We start from the raw sequence: 21,268 nt of genomic DNA, 5'->3' as shown, positions 1-21,268 counted from the left end.
CCGGAGTCCTCCACTACGGCACCTCTCTCTTCCTTTCTTCTTTCATTCCCGCCTTTACCCCTTCCCTTACGGCGCGGTTCAGGTGTCCAACGATATATGAGACAGATACTGCGCCATTTCCTTTCCCCCCAAAACCAATTATTATTATTGTGGCGTAGAGCTCGTCGGTCTGCCTAGCCTATATAATCCCTTTCCCCTTCGTCTCTTCAATAAAGCGCGAATGCCATTTGGCGTTGCATGGATTGTAACGGTAGCAATGAATGCAATATTTCTTTTTGAAAAAGCCGCATTCATTAGCAAATGCTTGTAATTCATCACATATTTTACTAGCTTGATTTATATTGAGGTAGTAATTAGTGCCGTGGCAGCATTTAGCAATTCTTGAAAGTAGTAACAAGGAGGAACCTTCACAGCAAATCTAGTAGCAAGCTTTATATATTGTACCAATAAATAATGTTACCTAGTGTGCGAAAATTAGCTGTCAGTAAACGCATAGAAATGTGCTCTTGTTTATTTTAATTAGACAAACGAATAAATAAATGAAACATATGCATTATAACTGGGCATCCAGTAAATGTATCTTTGCGAGAGAGAAAAAAAAGGAAGCATTAGTTCATGCAGGTAATGGAATGACAGCATTTTCACTCGTTGAAATAAACGTCGTAAGACTTACTAAGACAGTCTCGTAAGTTCTTGTTGCATTAGTCTCTACGTTCTTATCATGAAGTGCTAGTGTGGTGTGTTAATTTCGGCATGTTGAGAAAGCCAAGATTGTACGTTAGTGTGATAACAGTGCCCCACCAGCGACGGTAACCAGCAACGTGAATGAATGAATCCGTAAAAGAGAAATTCACTTAGCATGGTAGGTAATAGCGCAAAAAAAGCCGGAGGACAAATCACCACAAGGACGAATGCTATTACCTACCATGCAATTCAACCAACTCGCCCAACTTTCGGCTCTAATGCGCTTAGCATGTCATTTATTGGGCTTACTACAATTGTTCAGAGCACAGGAAATTCCTTCCAGCTTTGCATTTCGCATGTTCCATAAAATAATTGACTCTGGCGCGAAAATTTCCAGGGTATGTTTTGTACGCCAAATATTCCTGATGTATGTTAATTTTCGTATCCATGTCTTTCCGCGTGCAGCATAATGATCGCTTATTCTGGTCCCAGCGACGAATATCTAAATCTTTTCACAGAAGGCGTTCCACCTAAATACCTCGTCCAATCTTTAGGCATACGCTGTGACATCGCTTTGCTAACATTTCACAAGTGCGTGCACTCCAATAGATCATGCTCATTTCACCTAGATGTCCCATCTCGCGCATCCAAAAGATTGCACAATCATTTCCGTTTTACACGCATCTATGGTGACACATTAGCTTTCAATTCATCAGCACTTCCGCGATCGCGGAAGTGCTGATGGCTCCATAATCTTCCATAATCTTCCATAATTCCATAATCTGATGGCTTGAGCCATCAGATTATGGAATAACCTCCCAGACAGCACGCCTCACTGTCTAATCCTGATACCTTCCGTCAGCAACTCATTGCACATTTCACTGAAGTCATCTTAACATGTTGATGCAATCTCTTTTACGTTTCCTGTTACGAATTTCGTTAACTTTTTTCTCCCTTTTTGTTTGTATTTGTTTTCCAAATTTTGTTGACACTAGTAAACGCGCCATGTGCTTTTTAATTTTATTTTTGTGTGATGTACCTTGTGTCCCTTTTTTTGGATTTATTTCTGTGTTCCTATGTCAACTTCACCTTTACTTATCATGCATTCCCATTTCTGTGTTCCTATGTTCACTGTTCTGTATTATATTGAAGTGTTTCAAATTTTTACTGATAGTGCCTTGTTTCCCTGTCTTTGCTTGTTCCCTTTTAAGTTTGAACTTGATGTTTTGCCGCCCCCTTACACAATGCCCTACGGGCCTGTAAGGTATTTAAAATAAATAAATAAATACTTTAGCATGCAAATACGAAAAAAGAAGGGATTGCAGAGGGAATTGAGCGGGGCTATTTGTAAATGTCAAAGCACATGGTGTGGACATGTTCGACCAGGCGCGATGTGGTGTCTCCCCTCGTGTCCGTGTTCGTCTTCGCGCTGTGAATGTAAGCATAAAATACCAACTCGCCCAGCAACTGATTTTAGGTGCGACAGCGTACGCACTCTAGAACCCCGGGAGGCTTTGCTCTGCAGCCCAGACCCTGACTTCCAGCAAGACGTCATCAGTCAAGCTCTTGCTGCTGATGTGTCCCAAGGGATTCCGGCCGACGGCTAGGGGCGAAGGGGGAGATGGACTTCGCTCCTGGCATTCATCGACTGGTGCTTCATTAACCTCGTTTCTCTCTCTCTCTCAAAATCAGTGTATTTGCCTGGTGGGGGGCTGCCAAAGAGAGAATTCCCTCCTGCTGTTCGTGGGGGGGACCTGCTTACGATGTTTGTTGCTAAATAGAAACGAGGACAGTCTCTATGTTACAAGCATTTTTTTTTCAAGACAACAGAAAGCATGGTAACCGTAGTCAACTGTCTACAACCGCTGGGAACAGCATTCGATCGCATTCGGCGGCCTTGATGTCTGCACCCGTGATTTGAGTCCGTCGTCTGCAGGTTTGAGTAAGCATGTATTTTTCAGCACTAGAAAGAAGCAAAGATATGCAGGAGTAGACTCTTGAAGTCAGAAATTCATGCGCTTTGGGACGCATTGTTTCGAAAAGGTCACATCGAAACACGGTCAACGACGATGTTCTCAACGAACGAATCTCGATAACGCAATTGTTCATCGGAAGATGAGCCCGTACTTCATCAGCGTGGGCGTCCCAAGGCTTCCGTTTATCAGAGCTTGTATGAGCCGTAGTTGATAAGCGCGCACAATGGAATAATGCTGCAAAATCGAATCCCATGCAGCAGAGTGTCTCCTCGAGGTTCTATGATCCAGAGAAACGATGCCGCCGGCTTGCAAATTATCTCCGTTTATCGTTTTTGCATTGTGTAACGGCGAATTGTGAGGATTTTCTCCAGAAAGGATTTGTTCTTCTCGCAGTTTGAAGCATAAGCATGACGTTCAGGTGGGGAAGCTTTTTTTCAACTTTGGAGTCGCTAAAACTAGCAAGTTATTTTTTGTTGTGCGTTACCGCGAGCGTCCGTGCAAGTCTTATGTTGTTCTTCATTCCATGTTCCAGCGCTTCGGCCGCGGTCCACGCGTTCAGCGTTGTTGCGTCTGTCGTCCTCTTGAGTCACAGTAAGTTTGATGCGGTTATTTAGGGCTTATGGGTTTTTATACCTTCGCACAATGTAACGGCCAATAACGGTGAAGTTCTAGGTGTTCACAAATACAGCGAGTCTCAAGAAAATGGCATCGAACTTGATTTGTTGAATACCTCCTTAGATCTTTTGTACGTTCCTGGTATCAAAATGTATGTTTATATAGTCTTATTTTGTGTAGTGTTCGTATCATTTCAATGCTTGTGGCTTTGTTCTCAAAAACAAATTAGCCGCTCATATATGTCTAAGTAAGCTTTGTTATGTTTTGTTATCTCTAAGCTGTTGCTGGCGCTGTTTTCTATATGAAGGGGGTTCACTCCTTTGTAAAGCTAATCTAAGGCTTTTTGGGTCCACCTTCTAACATCACATGATGTTGAAATAAAGGCATTTTGTATTTGTATTTTATTTGCACAGTTCAGATGTGGTAAGTGAGCGCTCGCATTGTCATGGACGGTGTGACGTTACCCTTACAAATGGTCTGTAGACAGTCTATAGACTTCCTATAGACTTTATTGCTTTCCTATAGATATTTCTTTTTGTCTATTCATAGCCTATAAAGTGTCTATAGACAAAAGTCTATTAAAAGTTTATGGCCATAAACCAATAGACTGTCTATGGACTGTCTATAGGATTTGTATTGCATATAGACTGTTCTCTAAGATTTGTCTATAGACAGTCTAGATACTTTATAGACAGAAGTCTATGGACAGTCTACAGACTGTATAAAGAAATTTTCTAAGGGTAGACACGCTGGCTGACGCCGACTACCAAGCTGGAACAGAAATCAAATTGATTATCGAGGCGAACTTGCAACCACAAAGAGAACATATCTTAGTGGCAGCGAAAGTAGCAAGTTCAGAATGCTGTTCTTCTCTCAGCCACATTTCATTTAAAGGTGACGAATAACTGCAGATATTAGGCGCAGCAAACGTCAACAACAATCTCGGACGGTGTGGAAACTGTTGAGCTCGGTTACAATCGTTCCGCAAAAATATGGTCGTCTATCGAGCAAGAAACAAAGTGATAATTCCACGGGTCGGCAGCTATCAACAAAAACATGAAAAAGTGAGCACTACAAAGTTTCGCGACAGTATATTCTTTGTCTGCGCATTAGAGGCTTGAAGCGCTTTTATTAACGCTCCTACCGCTGAGTTGCACATGCAAAGCTCACAAATGATTCTTCTAACGCTTAAACAAGGAAATAATTAACAGAAGGAAAAAAATTCATTCTGGCGCCTCCTAAATGCGTACTTCTAAATGCTTAGCGTTTCTCGGGTCTCCGGAATTTGCACTTGTGTGGAAAACTACAATAAGCACACAGGGAGAGAAGGGATGTAATTGTCACCTGCTCCGCCTTATCACAGATCAGGCACTGTGATAGAGAACGTGGCCGTAAAATTACGCATGCCCATATAAACAGCATGGACTTGCCCGAAAGTACAAACAGCTCCAGTATTTCTCAACTTCAAACCCGAGCGGTAGGAGGCCGCGATGCCCAGCTGTAGCCTAACAGACCATAGGCAGCTGCTGCATAGGACCCAGCTGACAGCAAAAGCCGTAGGAACACTGAACTGAGGGCCTTTCCCCACACAGGGGACCTTTTTGTACCCATGAAGTTTTTTTCACCGCCAACACCAAGAGCATATGCGCACGCCTTCTTTTTACCCCCTCCACCAGCGGTAGCCTAAATATAACGCGTCCGGTTCCTAATCACGTGTCCTATAAATGGATTCACCCGACTGGACAAGCTTACTTTTTCTTTGACAAAGTTACTCAGGCTACAGCTGACAACGGACATTCATCAGGAGAGCGCTAAAAATTGGCATCATGCACTACAAAATAAAATACACTTCTTTTGGGCGTTATCGTTCTTGAAAACACCCTCAGTGATGGGTTTTAGTACCGTCTGAAATCACCTCTAAAATACTCAAAGGGTGTATATGACTTAGGCTGTAGCGGCCGAAGATATGCGTTACGCTGTTGTGTGAAAAGGTGTATGACTTGGCACCCTTTTATACAACAGATATAACGTCAGTCCAAGTCAAGCACTCGAGCGTTCGTGCTAAGTTTGCAGGCGGCGGAACATACACGGTCTTCATTAAAGGATTACACTATTCTAACAGACGAACAAGGGAATGGTAGACCTTTCCGCCGTTTCACTGAGCGCGTGTGCATTCTGTATTGTGCCGAGCATGCTCTGTAAGCCGCGTCTGTGAAATCCGCTGATCGGAATACTACTGCCGCAGCCCAGTGGTAATGTGGCTGCTCCCAGGAGGGCAAATCTGAAAAGTTTGTGCATGCAGCGAATAAAAAAAAATGCAGACTGATCCGTGCTATGCTATACTGCTGGATTATCTACACGGCGTGAAGTGCAGTCGGGTAAAGTTGTAGTCCTTCATGCTGCATGGTGCATTTTCGTTGCACTTCTATCAACAGGGCCCCAATGGAGGCCTATGTATTCTTAGGGACTACCGCCTAGGCCTGTAATTGAATGGATACTTATCTGCTATTTAGGTAACCTTAGAACTTTATTGGTCAGAGGTGCTCCCACTGAAGTGTGCTTCAGTCTAAGAGCAATGGCTGTAGATTGGACGCTTGTCCATTTCACAACTTTCAGTCATCCGCACAGATACGCCTATGTACCGTGTAAGCGCAGGTGCAGAGCAGAGGAGATCGGCATTTGCACAGGTGCGCACCTGTGCCCCTGAGCGGAGAGATGGACTGACAAAATGAGCCTACACACGTGTTAGTGAAAATGAAAATACTGCGCGTATTTCGCGTTTTTAAAGCTTCCGTGACTTTCCGAAGGAGTTCCCAAACGGAATAGGTAGCGAGGGCTTGCCTGACTGCCCGTTCTTGAAAGACGTCAAGAAACCTAAATGCCTTCGCCTTCACTAGCCAACTGCACCTGCTAACCGCCAATTCGGTTAGACGGCACTCCCTGGAATTTATCTAAGCGCCGCCTCCTTGTCATAAGGAAACACCAGTCCCGAAAACATGAGCCGCAATTTATGGTAAATGTTGAAAACGGTTCTTTATTTTTTTTCCTACAGCTTTCGCGGCGACCCAGCATAAGTCAAACTACTACACGCTTTGCTTCTGGGACGTCCTCTCGCAATGGCGGAGCGCTCCGTACAACTTCAGCATCAGCGACATCCCCGCCGAACTGTGCAGCGCTGTGGTCTACTCACACGTGACCGTCGACGACAAGAGCACCTGGATTAGGCTGACCGACCAGCAGCTGAAGCTGGGTACATACGGGCGGCAATTTACGCAGTAATCATTCGATTTGAGCCAACTTCCAATTGACCTCAGAGTATCATTAACCGCTTTTACGTGCAAGCAAATTACAGACTGATCGGCTTACTTTCCATTGCCTATAAGGTATTTACTAAGGTAGTCGCTAACAGAGCCAGGACAACCTTAGACTTGAATCAACCAAATTATCAGGCATGCTTTTGTGAAATATACTCGACAATAGACCATAATCCCACTATCTATCAGGTCATAGAGAGATATGTGCCGAATTTAACTAATCCCTATATATTGTCTTGATAGATTACGAGAAAGCTTTGACTCAGTCGAAACCTCAGCTGTCATGCAGGCATTGCGGAACACGGGTGTAGAAGAGGCTCCTTATGTAAAAATGCTGGAGGATATCTATAACGGCTGCACAGCTACCATAGTCCTCCATGAAGACAGCAATAAAATTCCAATAAGGAAGGGTCTCGGGCAGGAAGACACGATCTCGCCAATGCTATTAACAGCCTGCCTACAAGGGGTATTCCGAGGCCTGGATTGGGAACAGTTAGGGATAAGAGTTAAGGGAGAATACCTTTGTAATATATGGTTCGCTGACGACATAGCCTTGCTAAGTCACTCAGGAGGTGATATGCAAAGCATGATCAATAAGTTTGACAGGTAGAGCAGAACGGTAGGCCTAAAAATTAATAAACAGAAATCCAAAGTAATGTTCAACAGTCTCGGAAGGAAAAAACAATTCGCAATTCGTAGCGAGGTGCTGGAAGTGGTAAACTAATGCGCCTAGAGGTGCTGGAAGTGGTAAAGTAATGCGCCTACTTAGGGAAGGTAGTGACAGCATATCCGAATCACGACAGCCAAATAGTTAGAATAATAAGAATCGGATAGAGCGCATATGGCAGGCTCTCTCAGACAATGAATGGCAGTTTATCAATATCCCTGAAGGTAAAAGTATGTAACATGTATCTTACCAGTACTCACCTACGGGGCAGAAACGTGGAGGCTAACGAAAAGGGTTCAGCTTAAGTTAAGGACAACGCAGCGAGACATGGAAAGGAAAACGATAGGTGTAACGTTAAGATACCGAAAGCGGGCAGAGTGGGTGAGGGAACAAACGCGGGTTGATGACATCCTAGTCGAAATCAAGAGGAAGAAATGAATGTGGGCAGGAGATGTAATGCAAAGGCAAGGTAACCGATGATCCTTAAGAGTAGCGGAGTGGATTCCAATAGAAGACAAGCGTAGCAGGGGGCGGCAGAAAGTTAGGTGGGCGGATGATATTAAGAAGTTTGGGGGATAGGGTGGCCCCACCTAACACAGGACATGGCTAATTGAAGAGATATGAGTTGTGTTGTGTTCGGTTGGGTTTAGTGGCGCATAAGCATGTAAGGCTATCGTGCGCCAAAAACAAAGTGTTGGAGAGATATGAGAGAAGCCTTCGCCCTGCAGTGAGCGTAGTCAGGTTGTTGATGATGATTATGATGATGACGTTCAAGCACCAAACGCTGATCGACAAACATCGGCTAGTGCTAGTGCATATATGTGACTCGCGCGTCGCAAGCCGGGATCGTAAGTGTGGACATAAGTCGTTAACGGATGTTAGCAGGTCACGTGACCTGCATGATTCACTACAGTGCGTACATGCACTGACACACATACATGCCCTGTCGTTCCAGCACCAGCCAACTCAAAGTACAGACACGGCTCAGTGACATCTCTTGCGCACACCAGTAAGAGAAGAAATAAGATAGGAAGTAAACGGTGGAAAGATGCTATTTTTGAGCATTTTCTTAGACCGATAGTCTTCTATCTATGTGCATATTTTTCCTGAGAGGTAGACATCGACTGCCACTGGCTCGGCCACGAAAGTCGTATATTAAACGTCAACAACAGCTTTCTGTAAAGGGCACCGGCAGTGGCTGTCCACGTTAACGGAATGATAGCGCACGCGACCTCAGAGCCTGCAATTCATATTAGAGAGCGCAAGAAAAACAAAATATCTTTTCGATCCCCTTTGGTGTTCCTGTGGCAGAATGTACACATAAAAAGAAAGGGAGTGCTTTATGGGCCTACGAAGAAAATTTACTGTACGAAAAGCCCGCGAAAATGACAGTCGCGTAAAGAGATGACATCAAGTGCTGGAAACATAAAGAGGCCTGCACCAAGAAAAAATAAAGCTCGACAAGCGACCGCAGTGCTTACAGCATTTTAGAATAAAAGTAATCCCGAACTGTTTGTCATAAGGGTCAATGTCCGCCTTACTTCGCAGTAACTAAGGAAGTGGAATCCAAGAAGTCTAACTGAGCTCTAGCAACCGATCATTCATCGCAAACGAACTGCGAGAACATTAAGTGTTTGACAGAACTGCAGTTGTGCTTCTTCAGCTCTCAGTTTGAAACCCCTTACAGTGAACATAAATGTAATTTCACAAAAATATTTTACTTAAATACGAGGAGTGTATAACTGTACGTACCGTGCGGCCAAAATAGCCCAAGCAACACAACCACACAGGTAGCTCACTCTTAAATCTTGCTGACAATATGACTGACGACTGCAGTGAAGTCTTCCCAATGTCTCACATCATGTCACAACGGTTCGCAGTGGGAGTTTCTATAAACTCACGTTGCAACGCCACTTCTCCATCCAGATGCGGATGCAAAAGCGTACGCCAACTCCTTTTTCTACAATCCGATATGGCTTCTACCACCATACCGTAAGTAAACATCTGGAAAAAATTTTCACAACAGCACGACTTTTTCGAATATATTTAGGCGTCATTGTCCTGCACTGCATATTTGTCAACTTCATTCTTTGTGTTAGGCTCTTTCATGTCTCCCAGGTTGGCCGTGCTGTGATTGCTTTATTCTTTTTACCACCTCCTCCCCATATACACTACAATTCTCTTCCTTTATCTTTAGTTCCTTTCTGCGTACCTCCATCGCTCACGTCTGATGCCCCTAAACGAAAGCCTGACTTTCCTCACGTCGAAGAACGGATTTCACTTGGGGTTCGTTATCAGGAGTGAGGAGCGTTCAACTTCACTGCAAGTCGCAGGGCCTCGTGCACGAATACGAGAGCAAAATACCATTGATGTACAGTCGCCAGTTTACCGGATGCGTGTGCTCGGTAACAAATTTCTTGTAGCGCGCTGACTTGCGACCCAAGCAAGCGCCTGGTGCTGATAGCAGTGGGTAGAGTTTGCACGTCTCCTCATGCGTGGAGGAATTTCCGCCAACCGGCTTCTGTGACTTTATCGAAGTAATTTTTACCCTTACACTTGCATCCCACAAAATTTTGCTGCCGGCGATGCCTATAGGGTGCGCTTATTCAGAATGAAACAGGGCTTTTTGAGTCCCTTTGAACAATTTCATCATGATTGATTGATTGATTGATTGATTGATTGATTGAGTTGAAAGGTAACTGACTGAAGAATCTTTGTTTCTAGTGTATCCTTGTGTAATATCTCAATGCTGATATGGAAACACATTGATATCTCATCATGCTTCCGCCCATCCCTCCTCATTCAATCGCCTTTCGCCCCAAAGGAGTTTTCTCCCAAATGCGGCAACTCAAGAAGCGAAATCCGAAGCTGAAGTTCCTGCTAGCCGTGGGCGGCCCCCATGATCCCGTTGAAAAGTACTGGAAGCTGTTCCCACAAGTTTACGTCTGGAAGGATTTGACGTTAAGTCTGTCTCAGTGGATGAGGACGTACGAATTCGACGGCGTCGTCCTGGACTTTTTCTCCGGACATACGACAGTCCGGGACTCGGTGAAGAGGTGGGACCAGGCCCGTTTCATTCATCCCTTCGTCAGGGTATGCATACCTTCCTTCGATGGGAACGTAAACAAGAGCTATACATGTAAACATTTGGTTGTTTTTCATTCGCGGCTTTGTATACAAGTTCAAAGCTTTTGGAGCAGAAGTGCTAGTTAGGTATGGGGTTACAAGTTCCTTGTATAGAAGGGGTGCAAAAAGAAAGAACAACAGAGTCGAGAGCGAACAGAACTCGCCTTGTGCTATCAATAAAACATTGGCACACTTTAAAAAGCATCGTGATCGATGCTCTTAAGTGATAAGCCAGGTAAAGGATCTGAGGAAGGCGGGCCTTTCAGCACAGACTGCTAAAGGCTCGATGAAAAGGAGTGCCAGTGAGGTCCTAAGTTCAGTTATGAACCTGAAAGTCGTAATAGAAGGCTAATAATTGGTTTTTTTTTTTTGGGGGGGGGGGAGGAAATGGCGCAGTATCTGTCTCATATATCGTTGGCCACCTGAACCGCGCCGTAAGGGAAGGGATAAAGGAGGGAGTGAAAGAAGAAAGGAAGTGAGAGGTGCTGTAGTGGAGGGCTCCGGAATAATTTCGACCACCTGGGTGTCTTTAACGTGCACTGACATCGCACAGCACACAGGCGCCTTAGCGTTTTTCCTCCATAAAAACGCAGCCACCGCGGTCGGGTTCGAGCCCGGGAACTCCGGATCAGTAGCCGAGCGCCCTAACCACTGAGCCACCGCGGCAGGTATAATAGAAGGCTCCAGAATGGTTTTCAAGACAGCTTTTTGAAAGGACCCACCGCATCGTAGAAAACATCCCTCATCACTAGCCGACTGTTCTTGCAATAAAGCTACAGTGGGCTCAAGTATTAAATCAAACAATCCGCATATTTAACCAGAGGGTGCCCTCTAACCCCTGACCACTTTTCTTATCAACACCAAGCCATAGCCCTAATTCCTGTTTCTTGTTCTTACTTTCTTCTTCACTCGCAGCAAGTCAACCGCGACTTCCAAGAGACCGGGATGAAGTGGAGTATTAGCCTGACGCTCCCTGCTTTCGACAGCACTACGCACCACCTGTTCGACATCGCTGCCCTCACGCAGTAAGTACGGGGGAAGCCATGCCTGGAACAGATCGTGTACAATATTCCTCTATGGTGTGGCTTGTCTTAGTTTTCCTAGTACGTTCCCTGTTCCTCTGATTTTGTCTTTCCTTTCGTTGCTATTTAACACGCCCTGCATCAGTTCCAAGATGGTGCACAGTTAAAGCGTCCGCTCAAAGTGAGAAAGTTAAGGCACCTATTATTTCTTCGATATCTCCTCCTCCGGCAACAGGCTGTGTGCGCGTAATTCCGTGCTTGAACTGTCTCCTCGAGCTGTAACAGAATTCAGCGCTGCTTAAGATAGCACGTATACGGATAGTTCTGGTATGAAAGGCGACCAATGTTGAGCATTCACCTCACAAATAGTTTTCTCTATAATTTGCCTCTAGACGTGCAATATCCGTTAAGAAGTATTCAATCAAGTGCCGTCAATCAGAAATAGCACCAGAATTCGTTCCTGTCTGCAAACTGACTTGTTCTTTTCATAGTGGAACTACCTGTACAGGCGTCACCACTGAAAGTAAAATTAAAGCTCTAGTACTGTCACTAACCGCCAGGAACATTTATTACAGTTAACAGGAATGCACGCAACTATGATAAATAGACGCGATTCTTTCAATGCATGAGCCATATTCCCCTACAAAACTGCGCCAATCACGAGCTTGTGCTTCCAGCATAGATATTTGACTGTTCAAGCGTGGCTATATACGAACAGTTTTTATGTGTGGACGGTGGTTTTCAAACATCTACGGGACACTCAAGGCGCGAAGACGCTTAATTTCATGGATGCTCTAACCAGCAGCTTTGTACTGGAGGTCGCTTAATTCAAAACCACCCTTGATATTCAGGGAAAAGTACTGTGTACGTAGTAATTTTTCGAATGTGTGGTCGAGCCACCACAAAAATGAAAAACGCTCCCATACTTAATTCCCACCTTCCTCAACACAGGGAAATAACTGGCAGCGATAACTTTGCCACTTTCTCGAATTGAGCAGCACTTCATACTTAATCGCATCGAGGCCCGTCAACTGTTAAACTTTGCTCTAAAGACCTTTGTAACCTTTAATGTTGTAACCTTGAATGCATGAAGTGCATTACATGGTTACAATATGTCTTCCCCGTCTCCGGTCTCCCGTGTCTAGTCATTTTTGTCCATCCGTCGAATCGGGTGCAAAGGTGAGCACTTGTCCACAGGTCAATCTACACCTGCTCTGCACATGTGCCGAACGTAATGAAACTGGCCAGTACCAGTTATACAGCCAGTGCTCAAGTACATGCCCTTCAGTGGGAGCCAACGCTACCAACGTCGGTCTAAGCTGTCCTGGATAATAGAGGAGCACCCGTCTATTTACGAGCATAGGTTATAGCCGCGAAGAATGCGTGGGCCTCTTTGAGAGCTTCGTTAAATGCAACGAAATGGTTCCTTCCAGTGAAGGGTAGGTGAACCACTTTTTAGAAATTCCCCAAAGTTGAAGGATTCAAGCATAATATAGCCTCTAGGCAACGATGCCAAGTTTTTTTGTTTGTTTTTTTTCCGCTAGCATTTAAAATAGTTATATAATCGACAATTCAAACACAGGCTTCTTCTCATAGCAATAGAAAACTGCGGAGAAGCTTGGTGATGACGTCATGAGTCGTATTATTTCAAATTTACGCTGCCTTGCCCCTCACCCTAACTTGTTTCATCGGATGCCGCCAAACAATACTTCGCGGGCTTTGCCTTTGGTGGCATTGGTTTTCCTACTTTAGAGCAAGTGTCTCTGCGTTGGCGTTGTACTGACACCATATATGACGTCATAGTGCGCTCTCAATAAAGAAGCCTGAAAGCCGTCACGGTTTTAATCGATGATTACGTCGCCCTTTCAAATGCTATAGCCCAAAAAGACTTCAAATACTTCACCTTCAAGTTGCACACATTCGTCCCCTTAAAGCTCGTCTAATTTAGAACCTCGCCAGTTGCCATTTAAGGAGTAACCTGCTGAATGAAATTAAGTGGGATAATGCAGAAGTAGCACGGGTCACTCTGCAAGATTTCTGTAAGAACTACTGTACTGAGAAGGAGTAGGGAGATGGAGAAATTTTGTCAAAAACGAACGGACTGCCAGCTTACGACCGACAATTTAATTCCGTAAAATTCCTCTTTCATCGATGTTTCAATTCCGTAATTTCGTCATCATATTCCAGCTTCCATATATGTAGCACTCTGATAAAGTTCAAATACTGCGTGCGTGCGCGTGCGCGTGCGAGTGCGCGTGTGTGTGTGTTGTGCGTGTGTGCGCGTGCGCGTGCGTGTGTGTGTGTGTGTGCGTGTGTGCGTGTGTGTGCGTGTGTGTGCGTGTGTGCGCGCGTGTGTGTGTATGCGTGCGTGCGTGCGTGCGTGCGTGTGTGTGTGTGTGTGTGTGTGCGCGTGTGTGTGTGTGTGTGTGTGTGTGTGTGTGTGTGTGTGTGCGCGCGTGCGCGCGCGTGTGTGTGTGTGTGTGTGTGTGTGTGTGTGTGTGTGTGTGTGTGTGTGTGTGTGTGTGTGTGTGTGTGTGTGTGTGTGTGTGTGTGTGTGTGTGTGTGTGTGTGTGTGTGTGTGTGTGTGTGTGTGTGTGTGTGTGTGTGTGTGTGTGTGTGCGTGCGAGCGTGCGTGCGTGCGTGCGCGTGTGTGTGTGTGTCACGATGCTACACTTTGAATAAAGGAAAGACGTGCTGGTGCTTTCGCAAAGCGTAAATTTTTGTTTTCTCAACCCTGCCCCCTTTACCCTCACTTTACAGCGAAGTCAATTTCTTCATTGTCAAAACAAGCGACTGTCTCGAGTTCCCAAAGGGCTCTTTCCTGAACGTGACAAGAAGCATGGACTTGACCGATGCAAGTATAGAGTCCTCTATGCAATGCACATGCAGGTCGTTTCACCGGAACTGCTAGCATATTTTAGAAATAGGCTTTGTGAGTTAGAAGAATGCTTTCTCCAGCATACAGTTTCCACGGACGTGTACATCAGAATGCAGCTGAGACGTCCTTACTAGCGTTCTAGCGAGCTAACGTCGAATAATTAGCGTTTTAACTATTACTATTATACCCCTGTCACACGGGCACTTTCGATCCTCATTGAGTCAATGCTCATCGAACTCCATGCAGATCGAAGGTTGTCACACGGCCACTTTCAAGCGCAATCGAGCTCGATCCTGCTTGTCTCGATGCCGATTCCTCAAGAGTGCTTGAGGTTCCAAGCACAATCGAGAACACTCTCGCTCTCATGAAGCTATAAAAATAAACACAAGTTAACGAAACCAAACCACAATTGTTGTGTTGTAATTGATTAAAACGTAATACAGAACATTTTTCAGGTACTATGCCTGCTTATATGCAAACATTTGAAAATAATCTCTACACCACGCTCCAAGCTTCGTCGATGGAGTTCTCCTGCTCGTCGGCGCGGAAACTGCGGGGCGAGCGCGAGACAGCCGCTCTCATCGACTGCTGGCAGGACCGCCTAAATAATTTGCGGCGCCAGAAGAGAAACGCCGCAGTCTATGCAGAAATCGCGGAGGCGTTGCGGGCCCTCGGGTTGCATCGCACAGCAGCAGAGGTGCGCAGATACGCAATGTACCGATTTGGCTACGGATTTGGCTGCCGCTGCCCCCGACTGCACAGTTGTCGCCGGACATCGCCATGTTATGGCTGTCGGCGGAACATTTGGCGCCACCTAACACACATGAGTGGAACTTCTCAATGAGCATTGAAAATGCCCGTGTAGCACCGGATGTTTCGAGCGTGCTCGAAAATCTCGATGCCGATCGAGCTCAATGAGGATCGAAAGTGACCGTGTGACAGGGGTATTAAACTCCACATATACTGAGAGCTTTGTAGAGCGTCGTAATATTATCCGTCTCAAAATCAGTGTTTAGACCTTCAAAAAAGCCATTCTCTTCTCCACTGCAGCGCCAGGAATTTTGTGGCCTAACACAGGCGAAACCGAAATTTCACGGTCCGTCCGCTCGTCGCTCCCACCAGGTGTCTCCCAAAAGAGCACGTGACAGGGCGCCGCTATGTGGCGCATACTCGCAAGTGTGGCTACAGCTCTCCTGCCGCGTGGTTTCGGTTTCACCCGTGTGCGGTTCCAATATTCCTTGCGCTGCAGTGGTGACGAGAATGGCACTTCCGAAAATCTAAACGCTGATTTCAGCATCGATGTTACCTACTGCGGGCTAAAACCTCTCCATAAAGGAAGAGCTTAATAGAAAAGTTAGAAAGTTAACTATCTGTTATTAGTTAACGAGCCTGCTAGTTAATACGCCTTAGCCGTATTCTGTTGCACTCCATCTGTGTCAAATAGTATTCCGGAGAAAGCGCTCTTCTAACTCAAAAAGCCTATATTTAAAAGCTGCTAAGACTCTTAGATGAAACACCCTGTATATTCATCGACTGTACTGGCCTGGTATCTGACTACTGCGTGATGAGAAAGTTACTTAGAAAAACATAACAGTGTTTACTTCAACGTATCGGCTGAGGCGCGCACAAACCATCTTCAAGTAACGCGTGACCGACGCCGAGCGCGTATTTTAAAAGATTCAAGCAGAGAGGAGGGCGCTATGCAGACGTGTACATGGGAGTACGTTTGTTGAAGAAATGACCAGAGTTTCTTTAAAAAGCAAAAAAATAACTAAAAGCAAATACACAACAGCTTCTAGTGAAATTTTTATTCATTAACACCAGGAAACTGCACAAAAGCAGAAAAAGGGCAGCGAGCGAGGGTGCAGGCGCACAGATATCTCTCACTGTGCTCCCCGCCCCTATAACAAAAGTATATAGCTATATGCGACATTTTTACTAAGTATTGACGCTGTCATAGACGTAGGATCATAACGGCCGCCTACTTGTTGCTAAGCTTAGCTTCTGGGGACCCTAGCTACTTGATTTATTTCTTGACAGAATTATGCCGTGCCCTTCTTGCCACATCCCACTGTTGGTAATGCAGGATATTGTAATTAGAAGATGTAACAAAATAAATTATTCAACTTGGAAAGCGTTGAACCTCGAAAGCGCGCCGCATTTTGCTGGGATATAGCAATTTCTTCTTGCTCTCTTCAGTCTCGCTATGAACAAAACGTTTATTATTTTTTTTTCGGGGACCAGTGTTCCAATTCTTTTTCTCCATAAACCTGCGCAGATTGACAGAGCCGAGCTGATAGTGGAGAAAGGTGCCCCGCGCGAAAGAATAATACTCGACATCGCGCTGTCCGGCCGAACCTACTCGGCAACGGGTTCGGCCTCTGGCGGGCACACAGTGTTCACGGGCCACGCAGGGCCCTACACGAAGCAACAGGGGTTCCTGGGATTCTTCGAGGTGAGACGAAAGCGATGCGGGCGTGGAGAGAGGCCTTGGTTGTTGTTGTTGTTGTTGTTCTTCTTGTTGTTGTTGATGATGATGATGATCTCGTTGTTCTTGTTTCTGATAATGTTCTTTTTGTGCTTGTTGTTGATAATGTTCTTGTTCTTGTTGACAATGTTCTTGTTGTTCTTGTTTCTGATAATGTTCTTTTTGTGCTTGTCGATAATGTTCTTGTTGTTCTTGTTGACAATGTTCTTGTTGTTCTTGTTTCTGATAATGTTCTTTTTGTGCTTGTTGATAATGTTCTTGTTGTTCTTGTTGACAATGTTCTTGTTGTTCTTGTTTCTGATAATGTTCTTTTTGTGCTTGTTGATAATGTTCTTGTTGTTCTTGTTGACAATGTTCTTGTTGTTCTTGTTGACAATGTTCTTGTTGTTCTTGTTGATAATGTTGTTGTTCTGGCTGTTGATAATGTTCCTGTTGATAATGTTCTTGTTGTTGATAACGTTGTTGTGGATGCTGTTGCTGCTGCTGATGTCGTCGTCTTCGTTGCTTTCGTCCTAGCTGTCGTTGTCGTTGCTGTCGTTGTTGTTGTTCTTGTTGTTGATAATGTCGTTGTTGTTGTTCTTGTTGTTGATAATGTCGTTGTTGTTGTTCTTGGTGTTGATAATGTCGTTGTTGTTGTTCTTGGTGTTGATAATGTCGTTGTTGTTCTTGTTGTTGTTCCTGCTGATAATGTTCTTGTTGTTGTTCCTGTTGATACTGTTCTTGTTGTTGTTCCTGTTGATAATGTTCTTGTTGTTGATAACGTTGTTGTGGTTGCTGTTGCTGCTGCTGATGTTGTCGCCGTCGTCTTCGTTGTTGTTGTTGTCGCCGTCATCTTCGTTGTTGTTGTTGTTGGTGGTGGTGGTGGTGGTGGTGGTGGTGGCGGTGGTGGTGGTGGTGGTGGTGGTGGTGGTGGTGAACATGATGCATACCCACGCGGAGGGATTCGCCAAGGTTTGGGGCCGAACGTCAAGAAAAATCACGAGGGTGATGGCAAGGAAACGAAATGTACGAGGTGGAGAGGTACAGTAGTGAAATGACAGAAACTAGGAAAAACTTAATTGAACAAATAACGCCTTGGTTACTAGAGCACGTTCTGGCAGTGATTTTTCTTTTCTTCATTTGCTTCAGGATGAGAGTAAAAGTATCGGCGTGTGAGTTCGCTGGCAGCTTGAGTGCACTCTGCAAACGTTACTGATCGCATTGTTCAACATCTGCATGGTGGTTGTTTGTGGACCAACAATGGCCTCAGGCTTTTTTTTGCTCTTCTATCTTTTATTCTGTCTTCTATTCTTCTTTACTAAAGAAGGCAGAATATGGCGTAGCTCTCATTTCGCCTTGCCGTCGGCCAGGCGTTATTTCTGCTTAGGTCTGTCAGTTTATCGGCCCCACTAGTCCGGTAGTGCTTTAGAGCTTGACTGCCGCACTACATAAAGATTTATTTGGCTACGAACGTCCGACAGATCTGCTTCTATTACTCGTTTCTGAGACCCACTGCTGTGCTCAGGACGATCATTCTATAAAAGACTGGACAAAATACTTGAAGATTGCAGGTCTGTAGCCGTTCTACCTGATGAGATACTGCCTAGAATCCCTTACGAATTCGAGTCTCCCTAAACATACAAAACCAAAACGAAATAAAAGGAAGCTATGAGGATTGCTATTTGTGCTGGCGAACGAATGCACTGGCGACCACGAGGCTGGTGTTTTGTATTCGTAATAATATCTATTAAAGTGTTGCACTTGTTTTTTTCTTGTTGTATGTCTTTATTCTTCCGTTAGTTATGCATTTATTTTCGAGTATTCGCTTACTACTACTTCCCTTTATAACGGCTGAAGGCTCTGGGGGGTATATTATATGAATAAACGGGTTCCGGTCTGTCGTATTTCAATATGTGTTTAAAGCACTTGTATGTGCAGGATGTAAACCTCTAAGAGCATGCGGGACTAATGTGACCGAATCTTTGCGCATGCAACCACTGGCAGTAAAATTCATCGCCTGTGCTGCAGAGCCCTCCTCTCACACGCCAGACTCTTAACTCCCCTCAAGTCCTTATAACTGGTTCATCACTGAAAAGAAATGCATTTGTTTCACAACAAATCTCTGCATCTTCCACATTGCTACACGGTCAGGTGTGCGACCACATCAAGAGCGGTTGGAAGCGGGAACGCTTCGGTGAGGAGGCCTGCTCTTTTCTCAACACCGCCGAACAGTACGTGGCCTACGAAGATGACGAGAGCATACGCCGAAAGGTCAGTCACGTGACATATTTTGAACGAGGAAGGAAGAGACGGTAGTTTGCAATGAATAGCGTTGTTATAGATTAAATCTGGTTCTCTAGAGACACAATTTGAGAGACGCGGACTGTGCCACCCACCGTATGATGTCAGCTCAGATTCACCACCTAGTTCCCTGCCTTTTCCTTCATTTTTCTTTCTCGGTTCTCTCGCGGCCCCTGCTATGCCACCTTAAGCACCACATGCATGAGTGGCGCCTATAGGTGGCAGCTGTCACCATTTATAATCATCATCTGCCTGACTACGCCCACTGCAGGGCAAAGGCCTCTCCCATGTCTCACCAATTAACTCTCTCCTTTGCGAGCTGCGCCCACCCTATGCCCGCAGACTTCATAATCTCATCCACCCACATAACTTTCTGCTGCCCTTCTCTTGCAATCCACTCCGCTACCCTTAAGGACCAGCGGTTATCTTGTCTTCGCAGAACATGCCCTGCCCAAGCCCATTTCTTCCTCTTCATTTCGACTAGGATGTCATTAATCCGCGTTTGTTCTCTCACCCACTCTGCCCGCTTCCGGTCTTGTAAAGTCACACCTAACTTTTTTCTTTCCATAGCTCGCTGCGTTCTCCTTAACTTAAGCTGAACGCTTTTCGTTAGCCTCCACGTTTCCGCCCCATAGGTGAGTAGAGGTAAGATAGAGCTGTTGTATCCTTTTCTCTCAAGGAATACGGGTGAACTGTCATTCATGATCCGAAAGAACATGCCATATGCGTTCCACCTCATTCTTATTCTTCTAGTTATTTCCCTCCCATGATCAGGATCTGGGGTCACTATCTGTCATAAGTATAGACGCATTCTCTCACTGACCTTTTTTTTTTCCTCTTCCAAACCCCGCTCTTCGTATCGCAGGCAAGAATGGTCATGGGAAGAACGTACCACGGGGCAGCTGTCAGAACCGTCGACCTCGACGATTTCACCGGTGCCTGCACTGAAAAGTCGCACCTGTTGAAGGCGCTCCGCTCTACCTTCGACATCACCTCGCATTACGTACACTTCTATTACGATCCACGTAACGCTACATGGTGGGAAGAGCTGCAGTCCCTGAAAAACCTCAAGAATTCCAGTTCTCAGCATGACTCCAACTCTACGTCGACGAGTGCAGCAAATGCAAGTTCTACCCCAGCATCGAGTTCTGCCCCACAATCGAGTTCTTCCCCACCATCGAGTTCTACCCCAGCTCAGAGGGAGACTGTGACGTCATATTCGCGGACGACTCATTACGGAGAAAGAGACCATAAGTGGGGCGATCCGTTTTGGCCCTTCGACACATATACAACGGAGACGTCTCCAACAGCAGCGACTGCGCCAACGCCGCTAGGAACCACCCTTGTGACGTCATCAACAGCAGCGTCTACGTCACAAGGCAAACCAAGCGCTGAGAGTACGCCACAGCAGAAGACTCCGCCCACCGCGGCAACGCCCCCTCCCCTCGCTACTACCGTTGAGCTTAAAACTACGTCACCACAAACATCGACCACGCCAAGCAGTCCTCCACCGCCCGCAACTGCGCCGGTCACACAAAAGAGCGTCGGGGACATCTGCAAGGGTGCCGGTGCGGCCGGTCTTGCGCCCCACGAGACCGACTGCACGAAATACTACCACTGCGTGCATTCCACGGCACATCTGCGTACGTGTGCTCCGAATACGATATTTGACATCGGCCGACAGATATGCAACTGGCCGGCGCTCGCTAACCGTCCAGAATGTCCTGTGTAGACGAGTATCCTATTTGTGTGTGTGTGTGTTTCTGTGGAATAACTTCACAGTGAACTCAATAAGCACAATAAAATGCTTCCTCACATCCTATGTGTTGTTCAGAACGACCATTGATGTCGTCAGACAAAATGCAGCTTAGTGTAGCCTTGAAAAGAAACGTCTTAAAGCGGGCAGTGATTCACACCCGAGAATTGGTGCTACTTTGACACTCAGCCGAGACGCTCTCTTCAATGGGTTGTTGTTGATGAAAATGTTTACTGGCCAAATTGGGTACGAACAAGTGGTTGGAGACCCCTAGTTCAGGATTCCATTAGTCGAAGCTAGTACGGTGGCCCTATTTAAGATCCATTTCTGACCGTCCGGGTGTGCGTTGAGCACGGTGGTCTCCCACTGGTCAGGAGTTGGGGAAGGGATGGGAGACATGGCCTTGTTTTTCTGGCAGGCCCGTAAAGTTCTGGCTTTCAGATGTGTAGTGATTTGGGGGGT

General features: G+C 45.6%; 1 protein-coding gene across 1 annotated transcript; it reads left to right on the top strand.

The window, feature by feature from the left end:
- Nucleotides 1–6,459: 6,459 nt before the first annotated feature.
- Nucleotides 6,460–20,867, top strand: LOC144133161 (chitinase-3-like protein 1). Its single transcript, XM_077666042.1, has 8 exons — nucleotides 6,460–6,525; nucleotides 9,183–9,248; nucleotides 10,081–10,349; nucleotides 11,298–11,407; nucleotides 14,165–14,258; nucleotides 16,561–16,737; nucleotides 18,901–19,020; nucleotides 19,916–20,867. The coding sequence occupies exons 3-8, from the start codon at nucleotides 10,095–10,097 to the stop codon at nucleotides 20,780–20,782; spliced, it is 1,623 nt and encodes a 540-aa protein (XP_077522168.1). The 5' UTR covers nucleotides 6,460–6,525; nucleotides 9,183–9,248; nucleotides 10,081–10,094; the 3' UTR covers nucleotides 20,783–20,867.
- The last annotated feature ends 401 nt before the right edge of the window (nucleotides 20,868–21,268 follow it).

Source organism: Amblyomma americanum, chromosome 5, assembly GCF_052857255.1.
Source record: "Amblyomma americanum isolate KBUSLIRL-KWMA chromosome 5, ASM5285725v1, whole genome shotgun sequence".
Classification (NCBI taxonomy): Eukaryota; Metazoa; Arthropoda; class Arachnida; order Ixodida; family Ixodidae; genus Amblyomma; species Amblyomma americanum.
This window is presented reverse-complemented; position numbering and strand designations above follow the sequence as displayed.